The following is a 27310-nucleotide window of genomic DNA, read 5'->3' on the forward strand; positions in this document are numbered from 1 at the left end:
ATGACACAAAATTAGAAAATATAGTTAACTCTATAACTTGAGAAAGTCAGGATCTAAAAATATTATGACAGGGACAAATTTAATAAAATTATATTTAATGGGGATAATTGTAAAGTATTCTGTTTGGATTAAAAAACATCAACTTTACAAATACAATATGGGGACCATGAGGCTAGCTACTTTGAAAAAGATTTGAGATTTTGAGGGGACTGTAAGCTCAATATGAGTCAATGGTGTGATATACATTCATTCAATAAACATTTATTAAGCACCTATTATGGGTCAGGCACTATTGTGCTAGATGCTAAAGATTCCGAGCAAAAATTAATTGGCCTTTGCCGTTAAGATGCTTCCATTTTAAATATCAGCCACAAAAAAAAAAATCAAATGCAAGCGTAGGCTGCATTAAGAGGCAGAATGTCCAGGACTAGAGAGGTGTAATAGTTCTACATAATTCTTCCCTGTTCAGACCTCATCTGGAGTATTGTGGTCGGTCTTGGACACCACACTTTAGGAAGGGTGTCGATAAATAGAAATGTTTCCTGAGTGGGGCAAACAGAATATCGAAGGGCTTTGAAGTTGTGTAATCTGAGGAGCAATTGAAGAAATTGAGGATGGTTAAGAGCCTGAAGCTTGAAGAAAAGGCTTAGGAGATGAATGAAAATCATTTCCAAGTATTTGAAAGGCCAAGTCACATGGGCAGAAGTTGTGTAGAGGCAGATTTAGGCTTGATGTAAGGACAAACTTTCTAATGATTGGAATTATCCCAAAGGGAAATGGAATGCTTTGGGAGCTAGCGGGTTCCTCCCCACTAGATCTCTTCAACAAAAACTGGGTAATCACTTGCCAGAGCAACAAATGAGTATATTGACAACCAGATAATTTTGGTGAGTTTGTAACATGGGGAGACTTTTTTTTAAAAGTGATATTGTGGAGCAGGTCCTTGTTCAGGTATAGGTTGTACTAGATCAGGGGTTCTCAACCCTTTTTTGTGTCATGGACCCCCTTTGACAATCTGGTGAAGCCTATGGACCTCTCCTCAGAACCATGTTTTCAAATGCATAAAATAAAATACATGGTGCAAAAGAAACCAAATTATATTGAAATACAGTTACCAAAACATTTTTGAGAAGATAAGCTCACACGCTGGGCATGGTGATGAACATCTGCAATCCCTGCTGCTATAAAGACTGGTAGATAGCTTGAACTTGGATGTTCTGAGCTGCAGTCTGCTAAGGTTATTGGGTATCCATACTAAGGCACCAAAATTAGAGCCCCTTGGGAGGGGAGGGGCACCACACTGCTTAAGGAAGGGCAAACTGGTCCAGTTAGAAATGGAGCAGCCAATGAGTAATGGGATTGTGCCCTTGAGTAGTCAGAGCTGGTGGCACAGTAGATAGCGTTCTAAGCCTGGAGTCAGGAAGACTTGAGTTGGGCAAGTCACTTAACCTCTGTTTGTCTCAATTTCCTCAATTGTAAAATGAGGATAAAAATAGCACCTACCTCCAGGATTGTTGGAAGGATCGAATTAGATAATATTTGTCGAACAAAAAAAAAAAGCACTTAGTGTAGTGGCTGGCACATAGTAGGCACTATATATCAATGACTACTCCCTTCCCACTATACTTCTAGCGTGGGGGAGATAGGAAGACTCAGTCTCAAAAACAAAATAAAATATAGTTCTTGATCCCTCACTTTAAGAAATGCTGGATCACAGGACTTAAATGTAGAAGACACCTCAGAGATCACCTCCTATGATACTCTCATTTTGCAAGTGAGAAAACTTGAGATGGAGCATGAGGAAGTAACTTGCCAGAGATGTCACAGGTACTAAATAGCAAAGCTGGGATTCAAATCTAGGTCCTCTGGCTCCAAATCAAGTCCTCTTTCTGCCATAGCATGTAGCTTTCCAACTCTGAGGTTCCATTTCCTGGCTAGAGTCAAACTGCCACAAAGCATATGACTGAGTAAACAGCTCTGAGCCCCTTCCTGCAGTCTTCAGTCTCCTCGAGCCAAGTGACTCCCACGTTTTGATGTAATTGAAGAATATGGATCCTGCTCCAAGAAGCAGCATCTGCTGTGCCTTGGCATGTACCTAACAGAAAAAAAAAAACCCCAAACTATTATCCTGGGACTTCCTAGAGTTGTCTTTTATTTTTAAAATGATGAAAGTGGACGGGTTTTAGTGAACAAAATTTACTTAGAAAAGATGTTTGTTGCAAGTTGCCTCCTTGCACTGCAGAGCAGCTGAGGCACCCTAAGGTCCCAGAAAGCCAGACTGAACCTGAAGGGTGAACTAAGTAACATCTTTCTTTATATTAAATAAAGTGGGTTTTAGTTTTCTATGAAGGTTAGCCATTAAGGAGTTCCCCTTGTCACGTATTATGGTGGGGTCACACTCAGCCTCCAATCTCTTCAGTTGCCCTACCTGGCACCAGAAAGGTAGATCCAAAGAACACTGAAGACGAGAGCAATAAGTACCAGGAAGTTTCCACCATCTGCCGGCAAACCAAGGGAGACAATCGGGGGGTTCTTTTGCCTAAATAAACCAAACCCTACATGAAATTGGGTCTGCAAATGAGTATGTCGACAGTCAGGTTATTTCAGTGAGTTTGTGAAGTGGGGAAGCTTTTAAAAAAATAAAGTGATTCTACCTACTGAGGAAATATTAAATGCTGTCCCTTGGTGAATTTAAGAGAAATGTGAAAATTTAAAAAAAAAAACTTTTCTTTCTAATAATAATCTATTTTGGTGTATTGAAGGCATTCTTGAACTTAGCATATCCAGAAAATAATTCATATTTTGCACTAAATTCATTCACCCTCCAAACTTCCTCATTTATATTGGGGGCACCACTATTCTTCCAGGTAGTTGAATTCTCAATGTTGTATTAATCCTTGGTACTTTTCTCTTACTTGAATTCTCCACAGTCACTAAGACTTGTCAATTCTATATCAGTCAGCCAACTAACATTTATTAAGCTCCTCCTATGCATCAGGCACCATGCTAGGCACTGGGGATACCAAGAAAGACAAAAGACAGTCCTGCTCTCAAAGAGCTCATAGTCCAATGGGGAAGGCAATATGCAAATGACTATGTACAAACAAGATATATGCAGGATAAATTGGAAATAATCAATGGAAGGAAGACAGTAGAATAAAACAAAGCAGGAAAGGCTTCCTATAGAAGATGGGGTTTTAGCTAGGACTTGAAGACAACCAGGGAAGCCAGGAAATGGAGATGAAGAAGGAGAGCATTCCATGCATGGAGGACAGCCAGTGGAAATGCCTCACATCAGATGGAGTTTCTTGTTCAAGGAACAGCAAGGAAGCCAGTGTCACTGGATCACAAAGTAGGTGGATAGTGTAAGGTACAAAAAGACTAGAAAGATGGGAATGGGGTTATGAAGGACTTTGAATACCAAAAAGAGGATTTTATATTGGAAGCAATGGGAAGCCACTGGAGCTTATTGAGCTGGGGTGTTGGGGGGGGGATGTGACATGGTCAGTACTTCACTTTAGGAAGATCACTTTGACAGCATAAAGGAGGATGGACTAGAATGGGAAGGGACTTATGGCAGGCGGGCCAACCAGCAGGCTATAGCAATAGTCCAGATGTAAGGTGGTAAAGACCTGAAGCAGAGTGGTAGCAATGTCAAAGGAAAGAAGGGAGTATACATGAGACACGTTAAGAGAAAAATTGATAGTTCTTGGCAACAAATTGGATTGGGGGAGGGTGAGAGATAGTGAGGAGTCGAAGATGACATCTTGAGATTGCAAGCCTAGCTGACTGAGATGATGTCCTCAAAAGCAATAGGGAAGTCAGGAAAAAAGGAGAATCAGGAGGCAGCAGAAGATAGTGAGTTCCATTTTAGACATATTGAGTTTAATGTCGATTTAATGTCTAGGAGATATCAAGATATCTGAAAAACAGTTGGAGATATGAGTGAAGGTCAGCAGAGAGGTTAGGGCTGGATAAGCAGATTTAAGAATCATTAGCCTAGAGATTATAATTGAATCCATGGGAGCTGATGAGATCAGGAAATGAAATAATAGAGGGAGAAAAGGACATTACTGATAGTGAGATTGCATACACTCTCCTAGATCTTGGTCATCTGCAAATTCAAAAATCAAGCGTATCCTGTAAATACAACCTATTTTCTTTCTTTCCAAAACAATTAAAGTAAGTTGTGAAGGAGAAATAGAGCGCATTTAAACAAATTTCTGTCTTGTTTCTTAGAATCCTTCAGCAAAAATCCTTACCAAGTTGTTAATGTGTCTCTATCTTTCTTGTATAATCCTCAGTAACATGGCAGCTTTAGAGACAGTTTGCTTTTTAAACATTGCCTTTGACTCTTATAAAACCACCTGTAATAATTGATTGTGTTGTATGTACTTAGAGCTCTTTGGAGGAAAGAGTGTTCAGAAATTTAAAATGAAACTTTTAGTTCCATTGGAATTTTACCACCTGGCATAATTGTAAGCCTCTGTGGTTTTAAAAAAGGTTCAAGAGACATAGTTTAATCATTTTATTAATAAAACCAACAGGTTATTAATAAAATGATGGTCATTTGGCCCTCTCTCTTAGACCAAAAATAATCATGGTGGCAGGCAGGACTCACAGTTTATATACCTTTCAAAACAGTAGGTGGTCCATCAAACAGCAATCAAATCTAATTGGTTAATGTGATTAGAGGTGGGTTATATTAAAATAAAGGGCTGGGTATCTCTTGGATAGGGAAAATATTTCTATATCAGACCACTCCCAGTCTTGGGCTATCTAGATTCTAGACCAAAGGATTGGCCTCCTTCCAAGCTTGAGTAGAACACAATGGGATTCCCCCCAACCGCCACCTCTAGATTAAATTCCTTGCAAGGTTGGTGGAGTCTGACCAAGATCTAGGAGAGTATATGCAATCTCATTATCAGTAATGTCCTTCAAGAAAAACAGGACCTTTTAAAATGAGGAATTTAGAAAAAGGGGAGAACCTCTGAATCTTCCCAAGATATTGTTAGTAATAATCATTTCTCATACCTCTGAAGTAGGCTTTCAACCTACACATATTCCTGCTAGGATAATGACAATAGTAATACTAATAACAACTAGCAATAGTTAAATAGTTATTTTGATAGGAGGAAGTGGTTCAATTTTTAGAAACCAAGAATGTACATTGGCCCCAGAAGTTGTTTTTTTTTTTTTCTGATACTTCGTGCTGTCAAATTCTACAACAGGAAATGTGTTCTTTGATCCCACAGATGAAACAGTTCAGCAACAACATATATTCACATGTCAATAAAAATGACTGCCCTTCACTTAAAATGTTAAATTCCTCTAAAAGACTTTTAAAGAAAATACTTAAAATTTTTGTTGATCTGGAAACCTCCATTTAATTGCAAAACTATTAAAATTAAAATGTGCTCTCTTCATTTGCATGCCAGAAAAGTGTTCAGGGCTGCATAATCCTATTCATTTTATCATATGCCATATTCTTTATTTCAAAGACAACATGCATTTGACACTTGTTAAAGGTCATAAGAATATTTCTCACTGTGATTTCAGATATTAGAAGATCTCTGGGCTTAGCAACATAAACTTATCAAATGTCATTGTTCATCCTTCATTTTCGAAGAGGACCAATGACATCATGTTGATGTCTTGACTTGCACGTGAACTGGATTTAACTAAAAAAGAGTTGTGCGAAGTCATCAGCCTCACTCTCTCTTCCTGAATCATTGAAGTCCAGTGGCAAGACAAAAGCCAGGATAATTGGTGATGCCCAGGCTGCAGTGGATGACCTTGGCATCTTTGATGCCTGACTAAGCTCTAAGCCTCCACAGCACATGCTTCAGTGGCCTTCATGGCTGTTGGAACAAATTGTTCTCATCTGCCCATTTTACTAGGGAAAGTCTTCATATGCTTGGGATAGATATCCCCCTAACTCACTGATGGGTTTCAGGCCCATCAGTTACCCTCAACTCGGTTTAGCCCATCTGCCACACGGTTTTACCAGTGTGTGCCCGTTGTTCATGGTATGGCTTCTTGTAGCCATAAGTAAGTGTTGGGTGAAGGTGGACACCAAAGATGGACAAGCAGCCCTGAAAAAGGTACAGCAAGCTCTCACACTCGAGGTGCTAGTTCTCCCTGAACACCCCATACACTCACTTATCCAATATAATTAAGATAAAAATTGTATCACTCACTTTGGCATTAAATATGAGTCAATCAGCACTGAAAATAGGACAAAACACTGCATTTTGATTAAGTTGGTGATGTGTAAATCGGCCCTACTTTAGCCATATGTGTGCCTGCCTTCAGTAAGAACTGTGTATTTACACTAATACTAAATCTGCTTATCCTAAATCTAAAATTTTCATCAGAATTTCTAAGACTCCAAGACAGATTCAGGACTATCCCACCTTATATAGTACTATGCTAGATAGGGAGGAATGCATGTGGTATATTCCCCAGTGATAAGAAACCACTACAATAGCAAAGGAGGAAGAAATCTTTGGGATATAAATTTGCAAATAGTCTTGGGAGTTGGGGGTGTGGGAGATGAGGGTTGAGAGGCAGCAAAGTAGAATGGACTGAGTTCTGTACTTGAAGTCAGGAAGATCTAGGTAGGAATTATACTTCAGACACTTAAATAATTATGTTACCTTGGACAAATTGTCTGATCTCTGTAGGACTGTTTCCTCATTTGTAAAAGAAAAAAAAAGCTAATGTATCTACCTTACACAGTGAGTGTGAGGATAAAATGAAACAATTTATATAATGCACTTTTCAAAAATTAATATTTTCTAATTTATATAATTTATATAATTATATAAATGCTATTTATTATTATCAGTAATACCATGTTTTGGCACTTCAAAATGGACGAGTTTTCATATTTACAGTGTCAACTATCATTTAGCCACCAGGGAAAACTGTTTCCCGTTTTTTTAACTTTCTTTTTAAACTCATCATTGCAGCATGTTTACCTACCTTTAGAAACTATGTACCTTTGCTACATTTTTTTTCTTTCTAATCCCTATTTGGCTTTTTCTGTATTAGCATTTTTCAGTAACCCTGATCACTGGCTAACAAATGAATTTTGGTTTGCTATGAAAATTAGGTTTTCCTCTTGCAAAGACACTAGATCAAGAGATCACCATTTTTTGTGTCCTGGACCCCTTGGGGAGTCTGGTAAAGCCTCTGGAGCTCTCTTCAGAACCATGCTTCTAAATGCATAAAATAAAATACACAGGATTTTGAAGGAAACCAATTACATTGAAATACAGTGATCAAAATATTATTTGTTATTCAAACCAGGTTAAGAACCCCTGAACTGGATCATGTGTGTGTGGCAATTATTTTTCATTAGTCTTTCACGGTTTGAGACAGAGTTAACACATTTAAAAACTCTTAGAAACATCATCATTGGTATCAAATGAACAAGGAACTGTCATTTTTGTTCTGGAAAAAAATTAAAATGAGTGTTGAAATTAACTTGAAATATTATGTTAGAAATTCAGGCACTTGGCTTTTATGTCCCCTGAGAAGATGTACATAAGAACATTGTGCAAATACAGAATTTTTCCAACCAAAATCAAACTTTGTTTCACATAGTTCATTTGGAACAAACACCAAACTTATAGCACAATATATACATAAAATATTGTTTAAAGATAAATTATATTTTTATGATTGACTGTTGCTTTTAAGTTTAATTCAGTTCAAGAAAACATTCGTACTCCAAAGTTCTCCCAATACTGTGACACCACTGAAATCTATAGAAAAAAAAATTTCTTTTTTTTTGGTCCCTGAGCTCTTTGAATTTGCTCTTTTCATCTGCATCTACTCCAAATCCTGACCCTGCCCCCAACAATCTGTCTGTCCACCTTCACTCCGAAAACATATAAAAAATAATTTGACATTGTGGAAAGATATACAAACATACATACGTACAAATATATATTTACTTCATTATTCAAATCTTTTTGAAAGAGGACAATATCATTTTTAGATTATATTTATGAATAGGAAAGATCATGACTCCCTCCTTTCCTTCCCCAAATAGACATTTTATTTAACTCCAATCTCATAGTTTGATTCCAAAGTATTTCTAACAGAATGCATTCTATAGAAAACTAGTAGCCAGTGGAGGAAAGACAATTCATAATGTGGCTTCTCCATGTTGGTTTGTTTTTTTCTGAAATACAGAGGACATTCTACACATCGTGGCTATTTTTGCTTTTCTCTTACAGTAAACATATTCAGTATTCCATTGGCTTTAGAGCTTTATGTCTCAGATGCTCCTCTAAACACTGGACTGCAAAAGAGTCAACATCAGTATCAAATTTGTTGGCGAAGAAATGGGGCTGTTGTAGCATCCAGTTTAAATCTCCTACCCCAAAAACACATACAGAGCGGACATGAATCCCACTACATGGTGGATATGGAGCTCCCTTGAAAATGTCTCCTTCCAAGTATTGCCACTTGACAAACCTGGCAATTGCATGCATGTCAGAAATGTCATACTTATTACTGGAAGGAAGTGCACCTGGAACTTCAGGGATTCTTTGAATTGTGGCCCACAAATATTCATCTGGGCTGTATGTATCTTTAGCCCACTCAATAAATTTCAGGATCTTCCCGTTGGTTAGGACATACTCTACATACTTCCTACTAACAACAAAATAGGCACTGCCTGAAAAAATTGGCGTTTCAACAGGAGGACGTGGTTTATCTTTTCCTGTGTTTTTTAGGTTGCCCTCGATGACTTCATAATGCTTCTTCCACCTTACTTCCTTATGGGAAGGCATTTTCTCAGTTTCCAAGCTGTTTCCATTCATTAAAGACTTTAGCTTCCTTATCATTTCCAGATTGGTTTTAATAGGGAAATCCATACCACAAAGATTTATCAAATACTTCCATTCTGAACTCTGTCTGTAGAGATCTCTCATACAGTTGAGGTCTGCTTGGACCCTACTCCATGATGCATACACGACTCTCTCCAATTGACTGGCAATGAAGACGTTATTGAAACAAGATGCAATCCCCTTCACTGCTGCTAAAAAGGATTCAGGAGATTTTTTGTCAACATGAATGCAATAATAATTCTGAGGTGTGTAGATGGTTCTTAGGAGCCTATCAAGCATTTCAATTTTGTGATAAACCACTATTGAATATGCAATGGGAAATTCTGCCTCCTCTTTGCTAAGAGGTTCCGTGATATATTTGCGGGTCTTAATGAAAGCGGTACAGTCTTTGGTCATATTGATGTAATCATCATTTGTCCACCGAGGGAGATGTCTATATTTCACTGTTAGCATTGTAAGCTTCACATTTTGTATTTCTTCTTTGTCACCCAGTATAACTTTGGTGCAATTAACATTATTATATGGATTCTCTCTAGTAAACTCTAAATGTCTGTGATTTAAAAAATCTGACTTTTCATGAATCCTTAAGATAGTGAAGCATATGATTAGGGTAAAAACGAGTAACAGAAAGAAGGGTTTGATCTGACAAGGACCAAGTTTCCTCCTCAACAGCCTCCTCACCATTTCAAATAAAAAAACCGAGGTCCTTGCTTCCTCTGAATGTAGTTTTCTTGTGCTTTGGTCACTATTAATTTATTTCTTTCATGGCTTGTAGAGTTGTCAGTGTACATTTATCAGAGGTGATAAATGGTCATCTTGAAATAGCTGGAGAAAAGCTCTAAAAAAAAAAGCAAATTAATTTTATTGTTGTTTTAAATTTAATTTTAAATTAATTTTTATTTGATTTAATTATTATTTATTGTTGTGTAAATCTGTTCTCAGATTCTATTCTCCTGCATGTGCTATATCATAAACTGAGCTAAGACCACACATTAGCAGTAGCTGCAAGGCTTCAACTCAAAGGTCCCTAAAAACACCACCTAGTAATTTACTCTCCATTGTATTCAGAAAACTCTTACAGGTCTAGGGGCTCTCTGGGTGATATTCGACTAGTGTCAGCAGCAATAGCTCTGGAGGAGGATTCATATGGGTCTCAAGGAGAGCAGCATGTTTCTGTTTTCCTGCTCTAGGAATTTGAGTCTGTTTACCAAACTAACTTAGCATTTGAGATTTCGTTCCAGTGAAAAGTAACCTAACCTGCTAGGGGAGCCCAGAAATGATTTATTTCCAGTGGTTTTTAAGAATAGGGCTCCCAGAAATGTCCTAAATCAGTTAGAGTCTAAAAAAAAAAAACAAAAAAAACAAAACAAAATGAATGAGGTTGAACACGGTATTGCATTCAACTCTACCATTGGTCACCATAGGAGAAATAACATACAGAAATTGCAAGGTAAGGAATTACCTCTTTCTACCTACGATGGGCCCTCAGAAACCACTAGAATCCTCCAGAAAGTTAATAACTTTATACCTCTTTTGTCATTTATGCAAAAACCTTCTCAGTACCCTTAAATTTTGGAAGCCAAACTCACTTTGTGTTTTAAAAGAAAAAAAATTTAATTTCAAAATTCAGTTTTGTACAGTAACTACCAGATACATGTCTAAGTGAATGTGCAAGTGTTTTTTGTTTTTTTTTTTAAACACACTTGCCACTAATCATATGTACCCCAGATATCCAAGATCCTGAATTAACTACAGTGTGACATCAGATTCAACAATGGAATTCCAAGTGGCTGCTGTTATGATGGCGCAGCTGGTGGGCAATTTTTGTTTCTGAATATTGTCTGCAAGTACAATGCAAGATGGTTGTGTAAAGGAGATTAGTTTAATTTCTCTTGCAAAACAAAAGTTAATTGACTCTTTGAGCAGGAGAGTAATGAGGTCTTTGAGAAATTAATTGGACTCTAAGAAGATACCTGCACTTCATGCTGTTCCATGAGGGAACTTTCACTGTAACATTCAGTTCCAGTGGAAGCCAGGCCCATCGAGTCCTGTGATGCCAACTGCAGATGACATTAAGGTGCAAAATTTCTTTCTTGCAATCAGGTTTCTTAACCATGCTGGGCAGCAAGCAACGGCAATGTCACCATCAGGTTTTCTGAAACAAAGACCTATAAGTTCGTAAGACAAAACAACATATAGAGGCATATGGGCACATGGAAGGGCTTTTAACCTCCATCATCTTGGTAAAGAGTGCAAAGTACCTATGTTTTGGGGGGAACTGTGAGATGCCTTGGAAAGAATTCTGGATCTGGAGACACAGAACCTGGGGTGGGGCCCCTGTATGATCTAAACTGCTCTGGGCCCCCTTTTAGTCACATGTAAAACGAGGGGGTTCAATTACAGGCTCTCCAGGGTCCCTTCCAGCTTTAAATCTATGGCAGCCAGGTGGCAGAGTGGATAAAGCTCTGGACATGGAGTCAGAAAGACTTGAGTTTGGATGCTACCTCACATACTTAGAAGATTCCTGACAATGGACAAGTCCTCTGACTACCCTCCCTCAGCTTCATTTTCTCGCCTCTAAAATGGGGATAATAATAGTGCTTATGTCCAAGGGTTTTTCTGAGGATCAGTGGAGATAATATGTGTAGAGTGCTTTGCCAACTTTTAAGAGCTATATAAATGCCAGCCATTATGCTATGACATTGTTCTTTCTTGCTTTCGCTAATTTTCCTGCTGTTCATAATTCTTAATGTGTAGTGTTTACATTACAGGGCAGCTAGGTGTCACAGTGGATAGAGCCACACCTAGAGTTAGGGAGTCTCATTTTCCTGAATTCCTGAATTGGAATCAAATCAAGCCTCAGCTATGTGACCCCGGGCAAGTAATTTAACCCTGCTTGTCTCAGTTTCCTCATTTGTAAAATGAGCTAGAGAAGGAAATGACAGACTACTCTAGTATCTTTGCCAAGAAAAAAAAATCAAAAATGGGGTTATGAAGAGCCGGACATGACTGAAAAATGACTGATCAGTAACAACAAGTGTTTATACAAGCTTTAAGTAAGAGAAACAAAAAAAATGCTAAATTTTAAGTTATTTTACCTTCTTGTAATAAAAAACTCTGGACTGGAAGGCAGGTTATCTGACCTATTTGCTTTTAACTGCTACTTAATTACTAGGGTCTTCCACTTCCATCTCATATACTCTGTTCCCTTGTCCTTGAATTAAGGGAGTTGGACTAGTGATCTTGTGAGTTCCTTTTCAATTTTAGATCTTATAATTCAATGAAACTTCCATTTCTCACCCTTCTCAGTCCAGTCCTAACTTCTTGAAAAGCTCCAAGAAAAAAACAAAAAAACAAATGTTGGGGCAGCTAGGTGGCGCAGTGGAAAGAGCATGGGCCCTGGAGTCAGGAGGACCTGAATTCAAGTCCAACCTCAGACACTTGACACTTGCTAGCTGTGTGACTCTGGGTAAGTCACTTAACCCCAATTGCCTAGCAAAAAACAAACAAACAAAACTGTTGAAATATTTAGAAAAGTGTGTGTGTGTGCATGTGTGTGTGCATGTGTGTGTGTATGTGTGTGCACAAACATGTTAAAAATGAGTAGTAATTTAAAACCAAAACTTACTAGGAGACTATTTAAATATACTTCTATGTTTGAAATGAAAGTAAGCCGAGTGAAAAGTTATGTTTCATTCATGCAATTGGGACCAGAAATGAAAAACACTAAACAGGAAATGTTTTCTCTAGTATCGTGGCTCCTAACCACATGAATGCATTCTTATAAGCAAAATTTTCCTACCAGTTGACAAAAAACAAACAAACAAATGGAAAGAAAAAGGAGACTATTATATAGAGAAAAAGAATTCTATCCAATGTTAACAATACACACAAGGAACAAATATATTAAATGACAGCATTTTGTTTTGTCAAGACTTGAGATTCATCAGCAGAGGGAGTAGCCCTCTGATTAACACTTCATTTTCAATTTATAATGTTAGAGAGTTTTCTGGGGGCAATGAGAAAAGAGGTTAACTCACTTGCCCAGGGTCATATAGTTATTACTGTAATGCTATTTGTTTAAGGTACGACTTGAACCCAGGTCTTCCTAAATGTAAGGGTAGCCCTTTATCCACTATACTATACTGCCTCTTATAGAAGAACAGGTTAAAAGAGTTGGAAAATGTGAATATGCCATGCTATTTTACCATGTCTCCTGATCACTGACATTTATACAATGATCTAAGGTTTACAAAATGATTTAGTATGTAAGGATGTAGTCCATTGAGAGTGCATTTACAACTGGAGAAGGGAGAGCTCATTCCAGATGAGTAGATCATTTTGCTTCTGATAAAGGATGAAAAACTTTGAGTAGCTCACTTGCCTAGAAAAAGTCCAGGACAGCAGCTCATCAGCCTATAGAGACGATAGATTTGTCCTCAGAGCACAGACTGTGTACCTTTTCCACACCCACTTATTTGCATGAACCAACAGAACAGTATCTAAAAAAATCTGGAGAACCCAGAACTTGAGAACTGCATACTGGGCGGATGGTCATTGCCTACTTATGGCCTAGCCTGCAGAGATGAAGATTTGGGAATTATACTGGAAAAGTAACTATAAATTAGGATGAGGTCTCTCACCAAATGGACTCAGCCTTGCATCAAGAAGAATTGCTGAAAGGAGAAGCTTGAGGCGTAAGGGGACCAGATTGCACAGTGACAATCCTATTGACCTCCTTCTTGCCTAGGAGATGAGAGGGCCCAGAGATGAGGCCTCAAGGACTGTGGTTCTACGGCAAGGGTTCTTCTCAAAAGCACAGCAATGCCCACATTGAGAACTGTAGCCAAATCTGAGGCTAAAGGTAGTAGAGACCACAGCTGCCCAATGAAGTTAGTGTGAGTAAGTCTAGAAAAGCCCAACATTTAACAAGATGCTAGAAAACCCACAGACTAGAACAACAGAAGCACAAAATTTGGGGGGAGCCAATCAGGTATACATACCTCAAAGTCATAATTCTGTCTTTGTTTACTTGGGCTCACTCATAAAAGCCTGAGACTTTTTTCTCTGGACCTCATGGAAAATTTGTTTATCTTTCTTTGCTTAAATATGACTTTGTCTTTATAGAGGGTGTTAATCACAGGCCCTTGTTAGTCTGAGTATACTTATTAGAAATGCAGTTTTGAGGAAATAAATGAGAGAAGTGAAATAGATTTGACACTCAAGTGTTTTGTCAGAGTACTAACTCTGGCTGGAGGCTTGAAGAAGAGGAAATGAATGAAGCGATAGAGGAGAGACCAGAAATGTGGCATTTATGCCAGGAAACTCATCTAGGAAGTGAGTCAGTAGTTGGGGGGGGGCAGGGCAAACAAAATTGATTAAATGATAGCTACACACAACATTATTTTAGCTGATCCTCATATTCTCTCTGTGAGATAATATCATCACTTTCTATATGAGGAAACTGAAATAACAATTACAGGGCTATTATCAGTTAAGATTAAGATCTAGGAAGTTTCCTAGGTTCTAATTCAATGTCCATTCCACAAATGACCACATTCAGGATTTTAAAACAAATTCACGTGGACTATAAGAAAAATGTAAACAACGACCCGAGGTCACTGTAACTGGAACCTTTGTTTGCTCACTTTCAATTTCACCAAAGAAGTAAAATTTATGAAGAAAATGGGGGACAGAAGGAAAAAACAAAGAAAGGATAGGGTTGGTTAAAGGAGTGGATAATTGAACAATAAGAAGCGTTGGAAAATTCTCAAACATCCAGAAAAACAGGATCTTAAACAAAGAATATTATTAGTTTACCAAAGGTCACAGAGGCAGAATTTGAGTTGGAAAGGATGTAGTCCAGCCATGTAGTCCAACCCAAACATAAAAAGAATACCCACTATCACATATTTGCCAAGTGTTCATTCAACCTCTACCTGATGACCTCCAAAAATGGGGAACCCACAACCCCTCAAGGCAGCTCATCTCACTTTTGACCTTCTTAAGTTGTTAAGGAGTTGTTCATTTTTTCCCCTGAAATGTAGCCTAAATTTAACTCTTTGCAATTTCCACCCATTGCTCAACTTGGCCCTCTGGGGCCAAGGGAACCTGCAGTTCAAAACAAACCAAAAAACAAAACCCAAGCCCCAGATCCATTTTAGAAATGCCTCTTCCATCTTATACTTGTGTTGCTGCTTTTTTTTTTTTACATTTATCCCTACTGAATTTCATCCACTTAGGGCCCGCTCTGGACTGATACCTCCAAAAGGTTGGGCTCCCCTATATACCTGCAGGTGAGGAACATGTTCTGGGGTAGGGAATGGGGTAGGACTCAGTATATTGAGTCTAGAGAAGCACTGGATGAAGATTAAAGGTCTTCTTCATGTGACAGCCCTTCAAATACCAGAAGACAGCTATCATGCCCCTATCCCTAATTCAGTCTTCTTTTCTCCAGGTTAAACAAGCCCAGTTCCTCCAACCAATCTTCCTGTGTGAGTGAGTCACACAATTTTTATTGTGTTTACATTTAATATTTATTATAGTTATATTTAAACATATTTTATTTATTTTAATTTTAGTTATGTTTATAATATTATATTAATGTTTAATATTAATAATATGTATTATATTTGAGATGTCTTGCTAAGCACAAAAGAAAGGCAAAAAAAAAATCTCTGAACTCAAGAAGTTAACATTCTAAGGAGGAGAAAAGTGCAAACAGCTATGTATATACAATATAGATAGAGAATATCTGAGATATAGATCAAAACCTCACTAAGACTTTTGAGATACTCTGGTCACACACACACACACACACACACACACACACACCCCACAGCATACCCTGTAAATGGAAAACAATCTCAGATGAAAAGCACTAGAAGTTGGAGTATCACAAAAGGCTTCTTGCAGAAGGTGGGATCTGAGGCGAGTCCTGAAGGAGGCCAGAAAAACCAAAAGGTAGATGTGAGTAGGAAGAGCATTCCAGGCAGCAAGTGAAAAGGCAGAGTCAGGAAATGGAGCAAAATGCAAAGAACAGTGAGTAGGCCAATATAACTGGATTATAAAATATGTAAGGGGGAATAACATCTAAGAGGATTAGGAAGATAGAGAGGGGCTAGGTTGTGAAAGGCTGGAGATGATAGCGAACAATCGGAGTTTTTTGAGTATGAAGGTGACATGGTTAGAACTGGGCTTTGGCAACTGAGGAGAAGATGGACTAGAGGGAGGAGACACTTGGGGCAGGGAGACAACCAGAAGGATGTAATCATCCAGGCATGGGGTGATAAGGGCCTGTACCAGACTAGTGGCTCTATCAATGTCGTGAATGGGATGTATCTAAGAGATGCCTAGAATATTCCACACACAATATTCCAAATGAAGTCTGATGAAGGCAGGATGGAGTGGGACTATAATCTTTCCAAGCCTAGAAGCCATGCCCCATCTTAATGCAACCCCAGGTCACATTAACATTTATGGCTGCCATATTGCATTGCTGACTTATACGGAACCTGCAGTTCAAAAAAAACCAAAAAACAAAACCCAAGCCCCAGATCCATTTTAGAAATGCCTCTTCCATCTTATACTTGTGTTGCTGCTTTTTTTTTACATTTATCCCTACTGAATTTCATCCACTTAGGGCCCGCTCTGGACTGATACCTCCAAAAGGTTGGGCTCCCCTATATACCTGCAGGTGAGGAACATGTTCTGGGGTAGGGAATGGGGTAGGACTCAGTATATTGAGTCTAGAGAAGCACTGGACGAAGATTAAAGAAACCAAATGTGTCCCGGAAGAATACAAGGAACACAGTAAGGAACACAATAAACTGAGAGCATATTCATTTTCATTTTAAATTAGATCTCTTAAATATTTTAAAACCATATTTACTTTAAATATGTAATATAATAATGCATTAGTTTAGTTCTATACAGTGGGAGATTTTCCTAATGTTAAATATATTATTAACATGGCATGGAGGATTACCACCTTGGCATCAGCTTCAAGGCCCATCTTTGATATACACTTTGGATACACGTGCCTGAGGCAAGCTCCTTAACCTACTGCAACCCTAGGCAACTCTATCAGACTGTTAAGTTGCAGAAGATTTGCAAATCTGCACTGATAGAACATTCTCTACACCAATGAAATCACAAATTTTCAACAACAGCAAATGAAGGTGTAGACTCAAAGAATTTAAGAACTGAAAGGAACCCTAGAGATCATCGTAGTCCAGAGATTGGCAAACTGTGGCCCACGGGTTAAATCTGTCCCTCCACCATAGTTTGCTGACCCTTCATCTAGTACAATCTTCCTATTTTACAGATGAAGGAATCGGGGCTTATAGGTTAAGTGACTGAGTTCAAGGTCACACAGCTAGACAATGGTACAGTCAGGTTTTGGCATATGACTTGTGAAAGGTTGCCAACTGAACTGGACATAATTCTAATATCATTCAAAAGCTGTCAGAAAGTAATTTTAGCCTCTATCCAAAAAAGGCATCCTTTGGGAAGATCAGCTTTGGGAGGGATGTATATAAAGCAGTAAGGAAAGAACACAAGAACTACCTGGTGAAATCAGATAGCGATAAGTGAATTCAATTGTGGCAATCAGTGGTGTGACAGATGTGGTAGCCAGATGGCTCTCCCATCCATGAATTTCAACTTGCATTTCAAGCAACTCAGGGTTTTTGAAATTAACATTTCAGAATCGACACCAAAAAAAATTTTTTTTTAATATGGAACCAAACCTCTATCACAGATTCCCCTCCTTCCTTAAAAGCTCCCCTTCCCATATAAATAAAATGCCACTCTATATCACAAATTCAGTTTTACTAAGTATCAAATCATGTCAGATAGTTCATCTTTCACAGAAAATATAAAAGATGAGGGACAAAACAAGGTGATAGAGGAGCTATGGATCACAGCATATAGTGTATCTTCCTGTTATTTTGATAAGGGGGACCAATTCCTAGTCCCCATTTGCACAAGGCTAAACACCAAATCCTCTTGATGCAGCCTCACTCTTATTCTATACAACCTGATAGTGAAATATATATGTATGTGTACATGTATATCTATATACATGTGTGTGCATAAATCTATATATATATATACATACACCTATAAAATGTATGTGTACACATATACACATAAGCATTTTACCTTATTCTCATCTACAGGGCACCCACCCACATTGTATTCATACAGGTGCCACTATACATGCAGAATTCTGTGAGCTAAAAATGTATATAGAGAAGATCTAAGTGTGGAAGGAAAGGAGAAGGGAATAAGCATTTATTAAGTGCCTACTATATGTCAGGCACTGTGCTAAGGGTTCTACAAATATTATCTCATTTGATCCTCACAACAACTCTGTGCTGTTATTATCCCCATGCAGTTGAGGAAATTGAGGTAAACGGAGGCTAAGTGACTTGCCTAGGGTCACACAACTATAGTGTCTGAGATCAAATTTGAAGTCGGGTCTTCTCAAGATGGAAATTCATGAAAGCTGGGAGATTGATGAACTGGGAGTCAAGAGGATTCAAAAAGAAAATGTGAGTTGCTTTTATCATTATTATATGAATGTGCTATATAATATTGGGAGGATAAATAAAAGGAAATGACTGTTCAAGTAAAAAATCATACTCTTATGCCACAAAAGTCAACAAGAATGGCATCACTCTAGATGAAATCAAAGAACTATGTTTTAGTGAATGCTTACCAATAGAATTTTAGCACAGAAAGTGTAGGGGCTTTCATGATTTGTAACCTTGGGAAAACCACTTAATCTTTGTCTTCCTCAGTTTCCTCAACTGTAAAATGAGAGGGGGGGCAATAACTGCACCTATCTTGTTAAGATTGTGGTGAGAATCAAATGAGATAATATTTCTAAAATACTTCACACAGTACCTGGCACATAGTAGGCACTTAACAAAAGCTTGTTCCCTTCTCCCCTTTCACTGCTGTTATGAAGACTCATTATTAAAAAATGCCTGATTGCAAAATAATTTCCCCAGTAACTCCATGAGGTATTTCAAGAATTACCATTCCCATTTCAAAAATGAAAAACTCAGGCTTAGAGAGACTAAGTGAATTTTATGCTTGCTCAACCTCCAATGAGCAAAGCATTGTGTCAGGTACTGAGAGTGATTAAAAAAAAAGATTGAGTAAAACATGATCCATGTTCACAGAGAACCACCGGTCTAGAGTGAGAGATAATACAAGGATCCAGACACTATAAAGATAACATGTTAAGCACAGAAGGAAGGTCCAAAGTGTTCATCTACAGTCAGAACTCTGAACAAACATGTTCTAAATCAGGTAAAGAATAACTATAACATTTTAAAACTGTGCCTCTGTTTAGTAACTTCTACTCCTAAAGGAATCATGTGTATGAGAGAGTTTACCTTAATTATGACACACTAGGTTGGAAAGGGATGGGGAAAGAGGTGTCTAAATTTTCAGTTTCAAAAATCTTGCATTTTACATTTAGAGAATCTGACTGAGCCAGAATTTTCATGTGCTTGCCCAAGGTTCTAAATAAAGACATCAATCTTTAGAGAGATTGGGAATTAACATGGAGACTAAAGCTCAGTTATTCTTCAAAGTTGATATTAGCTGGTTGAGTCTTTATCCATTAAAGTGAACAACTGAAATGACAACTCAAAGCAGTTTTCTTAAAATGTGTAAGTATATTTATTAATGGATTTTTGTTTGTAATTTGTCTTTTTTCTCTTCTTTAAATTCCTTTAACTGTTGAAGATATCTTCAGTGATATAGCAGAAGCCGTGCAGCAAGAGAAAGATGGAGGGGGGATGAAGGAAACAGGGCTAGTAGAAGGGTTGGCTTCTACCCAGAAAAGAAAGGAAAGAGAGTAGAAGGAAGTGTCCAGATTGACTAAAATAGCATCCAGAAGAAGAGGAGACTCTTACTGTGCTTACTGATTGCTTTGACCTCCAGTCTGACTGCTTCAGCAGTCGGAGAGAAACCTTCCCTCCTGTGTTTGCCCTTCATTTAGGGCAGGAGCTCAGTCAGGGATGCAATTGCTGGGAGATCAGTTGGAGGTATCAGAGTGAGCACTTCCAGGGGAGGTCCTTAGAGAAGGGGTAGTAGCACCCTGCCAACCTCCATTAGCTCATGTTTACACAGCCAGAAGTGTCAGGGGCAGGACCAGAACACAGTTCTTCTCAATTCCAAGGTCAGTCATCTAACCACTGCATCATGCTGCCTCCCAAGACTGGTGCCCTGTGGACTATTCGTTTGATTGGCTGCAAGTTCATCACTGTACCCTTTTGTCTAGCTGATAACATGGTGAAGGGTAGCCACCTGTGACTGCATGTTGGCTTCAACGCGGGCTCCTTGGAAGAATCCCCATTGAATGACTGCACGCTCACAAACAATCTCCAGAGTTTGATGTGTTAAGAGAACTGAAAGAATCGGCTGAATCGGGTGTTGAGACTGAGTTAGCTTGACTTCCATGGGCTGACACACTAGTAGCTTAAATACTGGCTTCCTCTTGAAATTTACCTATGTCCTTCTCATGCCAGATTCACTTATTTCCAAACCAGTTTGACCCCTGTGAAACACTGTGATGCCACATTTCTTGACTGGCTCCTCTTTGGCTTCCTCACTGGGGTAAGGGTTGCTGAGAGGGGAATAGAAACATTCCTTCAGGATTTCTGTGACTTGCTTGTTGAAGTTTCACCTAGCATCCAAAATCTACAAGTGCAGGATCATGACGGGTTCATATGTGCTCTGCTCGGGCTGCACCTGAACGGAGCTGAATTTGAGGGGGATGATACCATTCTTTCAATGTCCTTTGGTGAGATGACCCTGGTTTGGCTCTGCTCATAAAACAGGTTCACCACATGTGTACTGAACTCGTTAGCATACCTGTTCATATTCAGTTTTGTGTGGTAGATCTGTCAGATTTATAAGACTTTGCCCCTGTAGTCAGAATGCTCAGCTGAGCTGTTTGAGCCTACTCCCTGATGCTGCTGCTACAGATCCTCCACCTTTCTCAAGCCCTACTACCTGCTCTGCCAACAGCATGTTGTCTGACAGCATCAACTGGGGGGCTGCTGGCTCCTCTTCCTGAGCTTCTCAGATACTTAACACTGTTTTTTCTTTGATTTCTCACAACACATTAAACAAGGCAGGCTTCATTCTGTAGCAGTTTAATGAGTGTATCCTGGCCTTTTGCCTTGTCCAAACTCTGGTTCTGTGATGGTGATACTTGCAGTAAAATGTTCCGTTTTTTCCTCCCTCTCCCTTGGTCCCTCCAGTCCCATATTGCAAGTATTGAGGCAGGCCAGGGTGTCCTGCCACCCCTACCCCAACATTCTTGCCCAGGGTTCTAAATAAAGGCATCAATGCTTAGAAAGACAGGGAATTAACCTGGAGACTAAAGCTCACTTGGTGAGTTTTGATTATTCTTCTTCAAAGTTGACATTACCTGAAGTTTAGTGATGATATATTAAAGTGAACAACTCAAATGGCAACTCCTAGTTGCAAAAAAAAATTAGTTGTTGGTACCATGGTATTATTTTTTCATTAAGTTTTATGGTAATGATCCCCATTTTCTAAAATGATCTCTATTTTTAAAATCTATGTGTACATGAAAACAGTACTTTTGAGAATAAAAAAGCTTCGCAAAAATCATGTAATCTCTGTTAGAAGGAACCCCAAGAAGTGAGTCACCATAGAAAATATTTTATTTGGAAAAACAAAAGGGGCTCATTTTCCCCTTAAACTGTTCTTCCTGTAATATGGCCCTTTTCTACCAGAAGCCAAATCAAAGACTATTCCACCTAGGATGGTTACCTAGATGACAGAAGTAGCAAAAAAGGATTCATAATTTAAGTAGATATCATTTGAGGTCCCCATATATCTTTTCTAAAAATTTTTATTTTATTTTTAATTTATGGAATTCAAACAAGCAATTCCATCACATAGATTAATAAAAAAAGATGATTGCACACGAAACTACAAATCTATTACGTATAACTTGCTATCTCTCTTAAATATATAATAAAGTTATTGTGTAAATATCTTTTTCCTCCCTTTTTTCTCCCCACCCCTCACCCCTGCACCCTAGAGATGGCTACCATTAGACACAAACAGGTTTGTGTGTGTGTATACATATACACATACACATATATGTATGTGTGTATGCATTTAAAATTATTCTATACATACTTCTATTTATTAGTTCTTTCTCTGGATGCAGATTTTAAGATTCTAATCCCACTGCCTCATATTGCAGATGAGGAAACTGAGGACCAGAGAGGATAAGAAACTTGCCCAAAGGTCATACAACTAATTTATTTTAAACCTTTGAACATTCGGTTTCATCAGAGAATGTCAGACATACATAGAGAGCAGAAATGAATGTTGCAAATAGGAAGTAGTCCATCTTCTTTTCTTATTCTAGTTCTTCATAGCTCTTCCAGTGCTGGGAGCAAAATAAACCCCCCTCAAATGCTTGTTGAAAGAAGGGAATATTGCATACCTCTATGAAATCTTTATCTGTAGATGCACTGTGTCAAATAGCTTCTTGAACAGATAAGACTATGTTATTTAAAAGTACAGTTAGGGAACAAAACACAGACCTGAGGTGCTTTTAAGTACCAAATTTATAGCTGAAAAAAACAAACCAACCAGAAAATAGCTAGCTTTACATTGTGTGGTATAACAGGAAACGTCCATAAATTGGAACTTGAGTTCAGAATCCTGGCTCTATCATTAACTTGCTCTGTCACCTCAAACAAGTTATTCAAACTCCCTGGGCCTCATTGCCTCATCTATAAACATGAAGGAAGTGGATTAGGTCAGTTTTCCCCAATTTCTCTGTGCTATGGAAGCCCTCTGTTTCTCAACTAAAGCTTCATAACAGGGATGGAAAAGGGTTGAGGATGGAGGAGTTTTGGCAGTGTGCTAATGAGAAGCAACTGAACTTGAAGTCCAAAGACCTGACTCTTAAGTTCTGTCTCTGACCCAAAAGAGCTGTTACCCTGAGTTAAGCTACCTTTTCAGGATATTATGTGAAAATAGAAATAATATTTATACTATCTATTTAACAGATGTGAGGAAAGTGCTTTGTAAGCCTTAAAACATTAAGGAATTGTTATTATATTTTTATTATTTACAATGTGCATGTGTATTGAAAGTCTTATAATCCAAACAGCAGATTTAAAGGGAATATTGATAGGCACATCTCATTTAGCAAAGTGATGAATCTGGGGTGTGTGCCAGTAGTTGCTAAGATCGAGGTCATAAGATTGAGAGCTCAAAAAGAGTTTAGATACTTCATGCCCACATAGATAGTATTATTGCCATAAAAAAAAGCAGTCAAGAGATGCATCATAATGCCAATTTATCTGCTGACTTTTTCATGTCTATACATACAGTAACAATATTATTTGAAGGATAACTGTAAATAAGTTATTCTGAATATTATAAATAATTAAATCAACTACAAATATTGCCCAAGATCATATAAGTAACAAACATGAGAAGCAGAATTTGAACTTAGATCCTCTGACTTCAGAGACAATGCTCTTTCCATTGTACTTCCACCTTATCATAACTATCATGTGTACTGGGGGAAGGGGACACAGAAAAATTGATATTAAATGTTATGTAGTAGAATAAGCTGAAAACTCCCACATAGAGTTCTCATGAGGGCCTACTATATTTATTTTTTCTTGATTATAAAAAAGCATTTGACTTTTTAAGAAAAAATGCAGCCTTAGAGGTTTTCCTCTAGCAAAGTATCTTTCACGTACATACTAAGGTCATACAAGATTCTCTGACTGAAGCAAACAAGAATAGAACATTGTTCAGTGACCTTTTGTTATCAAGGAGGCATAAACAGGAAAAAACATTCACCCGAGGTGTTGACTCCCATGAAGGAGGAACACCAACATAGAGTCCAAATGAAAGAGGAATTCCCTCTAGATAGTGATGCCCTTCAGATGCCTCTGGTTCTAGATGATATTGTACTGATTACATCAACTCCTAGAATACTGCAAGGTGTCCTCAACTAGATTTAAGACTACTCAAGAGATTTGTCTCATCATTCATAAAGGGAAACCCAAATGGATGAAGACTATCTAATGTCCACACTATGACTTGAAACTGGATGGGCAACACATTGGCTCATGGTATTCCACCAATACACACAACCTGGAAAATTACAGCAGATGAACAATAAGCTAGGTCCAGAATTGAATAGGAGGAATAAAGTAGGCTAGAGTATACTCAATCAATTGCACAGGACTTTCAACCATCCTAAGCTAGTTTTCCTATCACAAAAACCTATATTTTTAACAGTAACATTCTTCTTCTTCTTCTTTTTTTTTTTTTTTTTTTTTTGCTTTTTGGTGAGGCAATCGGGGTTAAGTGACTTATCCATGGTCACACAGCTAGTAAGTGTCAAGTGTCTGAGGTCGAATTTGAACTCAGGTCCTCCTGACTCCAAGGCTGAAGTTCTCTCCACTGAGCCACCTAGCTGCCCCAATAGCAACATTCTCTGGGTGATGGCATGTGGGTTGTTAGATCACCACTCTCTCCAAGGAATCAAAAGCGTGGGATCACAAAGAGCATTAGAGAAAGATATTGCAGGCATATGTAGGCTATGACACATTAATAATAACTTGTAAATAAGAAGTAGTGTAAAAGATCCAGAAAATATATGATCATGAAAATAAGTTACATGGTCATGCAGCAAAAGATCTAGTCAAAACCTAGATTTAACTAGCAATTGTGGGGGATGGGAGAGAGAAGGTAACAAAACTGCATTGAATAAGTGATTCTATGAAACTGCCTGTGTCCACAATAAATCCAGAAATAATCATTTCCACAGGAATAAGACCTGGGGGGTGGGGGTGGAGCCAAGATGGCAGAGTAAAAGCAGTGACTTGCTTGAGCTTTCCTCCAAACCCCTCCAAATACCTGTAAAAAGTGGCTCTAAACAAATTCTAAAACAGCAGAACCCACAAAAAGACAGAGTGAGGCAGATTTCCAGCCCAAGACAACCTGGATGGTTGATCAGAAAGGTATTTCACACTGGAGTGGGAGAGGAGAACAGTTTGGCGTGGGCTTGCAGGCCACAGTGAACCTGGAGTAGGCCTCAGAGGACTAATCATAGGCAGCTGTGGCAGTTTCCAGACTTCTCAACTCATGAATGCCAAAGACAACTTAGGTCAGTAGGAAAAGTCTGTTTCTGCAGTATTGAGAGAGAAGCATAGGGTCCCAGCCCTGAGCATAGCCCTGGGGCAGTGGCTACCTCTAGAACTTCCAGCCCACAGAGTGAGGGGAAATCGAGTGGCTGATAAGAGGGGGATTGCAGGGATCTCTCTGCTGGTGCAGGATTCTCCTGCTTTGCCCACACTTGGATCTGGGTCACAGTTCTGGGTGGCAGTCCTGGGGTGAGGAAGAACGCTGGAGTGGTGGAGCTTGTGGTGGCTGTGGAGAGGGAATCCTCCTCACAGTTCCAAGGCAGAAAAGAGTGCTTGTGGTCACTCATAGACCACAGCACAGACCAGGAAAGGAGTAAACACCTTGCCCTTGGTGGTACCACCTTGGAAGAAGTGAAAATTTACAGGTGCCTAGAAGTATCTCTGAAAACAGCTGCAAAAAACTCCTGAAGCTTGGGACAGTACACTCTCCACACTGGAAACAGACTCCTACCTTAACAAGCAGTCTATAACTCAAGCAATTGGCTGAGAACATGAGCAAGCAGCATAAAAAGAATCAGACCATAGAATCTTTCTTTGGTAACAAACAAGAACAAAACATACAACCAGAAGAAGACAATGAAGCCAAAGCTCCTACATCCAAAGCCTCCAAAAAAATATGAATTGGTCCCAGGCCATGGAAGAGCTCAAAAAGGATTTTGAGAAGCAAGTAAGAGAAGTAGAGGAAAAACTGGGAAGAAAAATGAGAGTGATGCAAGAAAAGCATGAAAAACAAGTCAACAGCTTGCTAAAGGAGACCCAAAAAAATTTGAAGAAAATAACACCTTTAAAAATAGCTTAAACCAAATGGCAAAAGAGGTCCAAAAAGCCAATGAGGAGAAGAATGCCTTAAAAAGCAAAACTGGCCAAATGGAAAAGGAAATCCAAAAGCTTACTGAAGAAAATACTTCCTTAAAAATTAGAATGGAGCAATTGAAAGCTAGCGACTTTATGAGAAATCAAGACATTGTTAAACAAATTCAAAAGAATGAAAAAATAGAAAACAATGTGAAATATCTTACTGGAAAAACAACTGACCTGGAAAATGGATCCAGGAGAGATAATTTAAAAATAATTGAACTCTCTGAAAGCCATTATCAAAAAAAGAGCATAGACATCATCTTTCAAGAAATTATCAGGGAAAACTGCCCTGATATTTTAGAACCAGAGGGCAAAATGGAAATTGAAAGAATCCACCGATCACCTCCTGAAAGAGATCCCCAAAGGAAAACTCCTAGGAATATTGTAGCCAAATTCCAGAGTTCCCAGGTCAAGAAGAAAATATTGCAAGCAGCCAAAAAGAAACAATTCAATTATTGTGGAAACACAATCAGGATAGCACAAGATTTAGCAGCTTCTACATTAAGGGACTGCAGGACATGGAATATAATATTCCAGAGGGCAAAGGAGATAGGATTACAGGCCAGAATCACCTATCCAGCAAAACTGAGTATAATCCTTCAGTGGAAAAAAAATGGAAATTTAGTGAAATAAAGGACTTTCAAACATTCTTGATGAAAAGACCAGAGCTGAACAGAAAATTTGACTTTCAGATACAAGACTCAAGAGAAACATGAAGAGGTAAACAGGAAAGAGAAATCATAAGAGACTTATTAAGGTTGAACTGTTTACATTCTTGCATGGAAAGATGATATTTGTAACTCATGAGTCCTTTGTCAGTATTAGAGTAGTTGGAGGGAAAAAATTATATGTAGATAGATAGATAGACAGACAGATAGATAGACAGATGGCACAGGGTGAGTTGAAGATGAAGGGGTGATATCTGGAGAATAAAATTAAGGGGTGAGAGAGGATTATACTGGGAGAAGGAGAAAGAGAGAGGTAGAATGTGGTAAATTATCTCACGTAAAACAGACAAGAAAAAGCTTTTACAGTGGAGGGGAAATGGGGGGAAAGAGAGAGGGAATGAGTGAATCTTATTCTCATTGGATTTGGCTTAAGGAGAGAATAACACACACACTCAATTGGGTATGGAAATCTATCCTACCCTACAGAAAATGGGGGGGAAGGGGACAAGAGAGCAGGAGGATGATAGGGGGGAAGGTTGGTTGGAGGAGGGGGTAATCAGAAGCAAACACTTTTAAGGAGGGACAAGGTCAAAAGAGAAAATAGAATAGATGGAGGGCGGGATAGCATGAAGGGAAATATACTTAGTTTTTCACAACATGACTACTATGAAAGTGT

At 38.5% G+C, this 27310-nt stretch overlaps 1 protein-coding gene and 1 pseudogene across 2 annotated transcripts in view; both read right to left on the bottom strand.

Annotated features, from left to right (window-relative positions):
* Positions 1-7278: 7278 nt before the first annotated feature.
* Positions 7279-27310, bottom strand: part of LOC114025969 (beta-1,3-galactosyl-O-glycosyl-glycoprotein beta-1,6-N-acetylglucosaminyltransferase-like) — a 31394-nt gene continuing 11362 nt past the window's right edge. Inside the window, exons 2-3 of one of the 2 annotated variants that reach the window (XM_027839519.1) lie at positions 10838-11019; positions 7279-9702 (exon numbers count right to left, since the gene is read on the bottom strand). In XM_027839519.1, coding sequence (XP_027695320.1) covers positions 8259-9548 — 1290 coding nt within the window. In that variant the 5' untranslated portion in view covers positions 9549-9702; positions 10838-11019 and the 3' untranslated portion in view covers positions 7279-8258. Of the gene's footprint in view, positions 9703-10837; positions 11033-27310 lie in introns of both variants that reach the window. The other variant, XM_027839520.1, reaches the window with a different exon arrangement.
* LOC114025970 lies at positions 19603-21221 on the bottom strand (annotated as a pseudogene).

The sequence above is a fragment of the Vombatus ursinus genome, unplaced genomic scaffold (genome assembly GCF_900497805.2).
Source record: "Vombatus ursinus unplaced genomic scaffold, bare-nosed wombat genome assembly UNPS02014832.1, whole genome shotgun sequence".
Lineage (NCBI taxonomy): Eukaryota > Metazoa > Chordata > Mammalia > Diprotodontia > Vombatidae > Vombatus > Vombatus ursinus.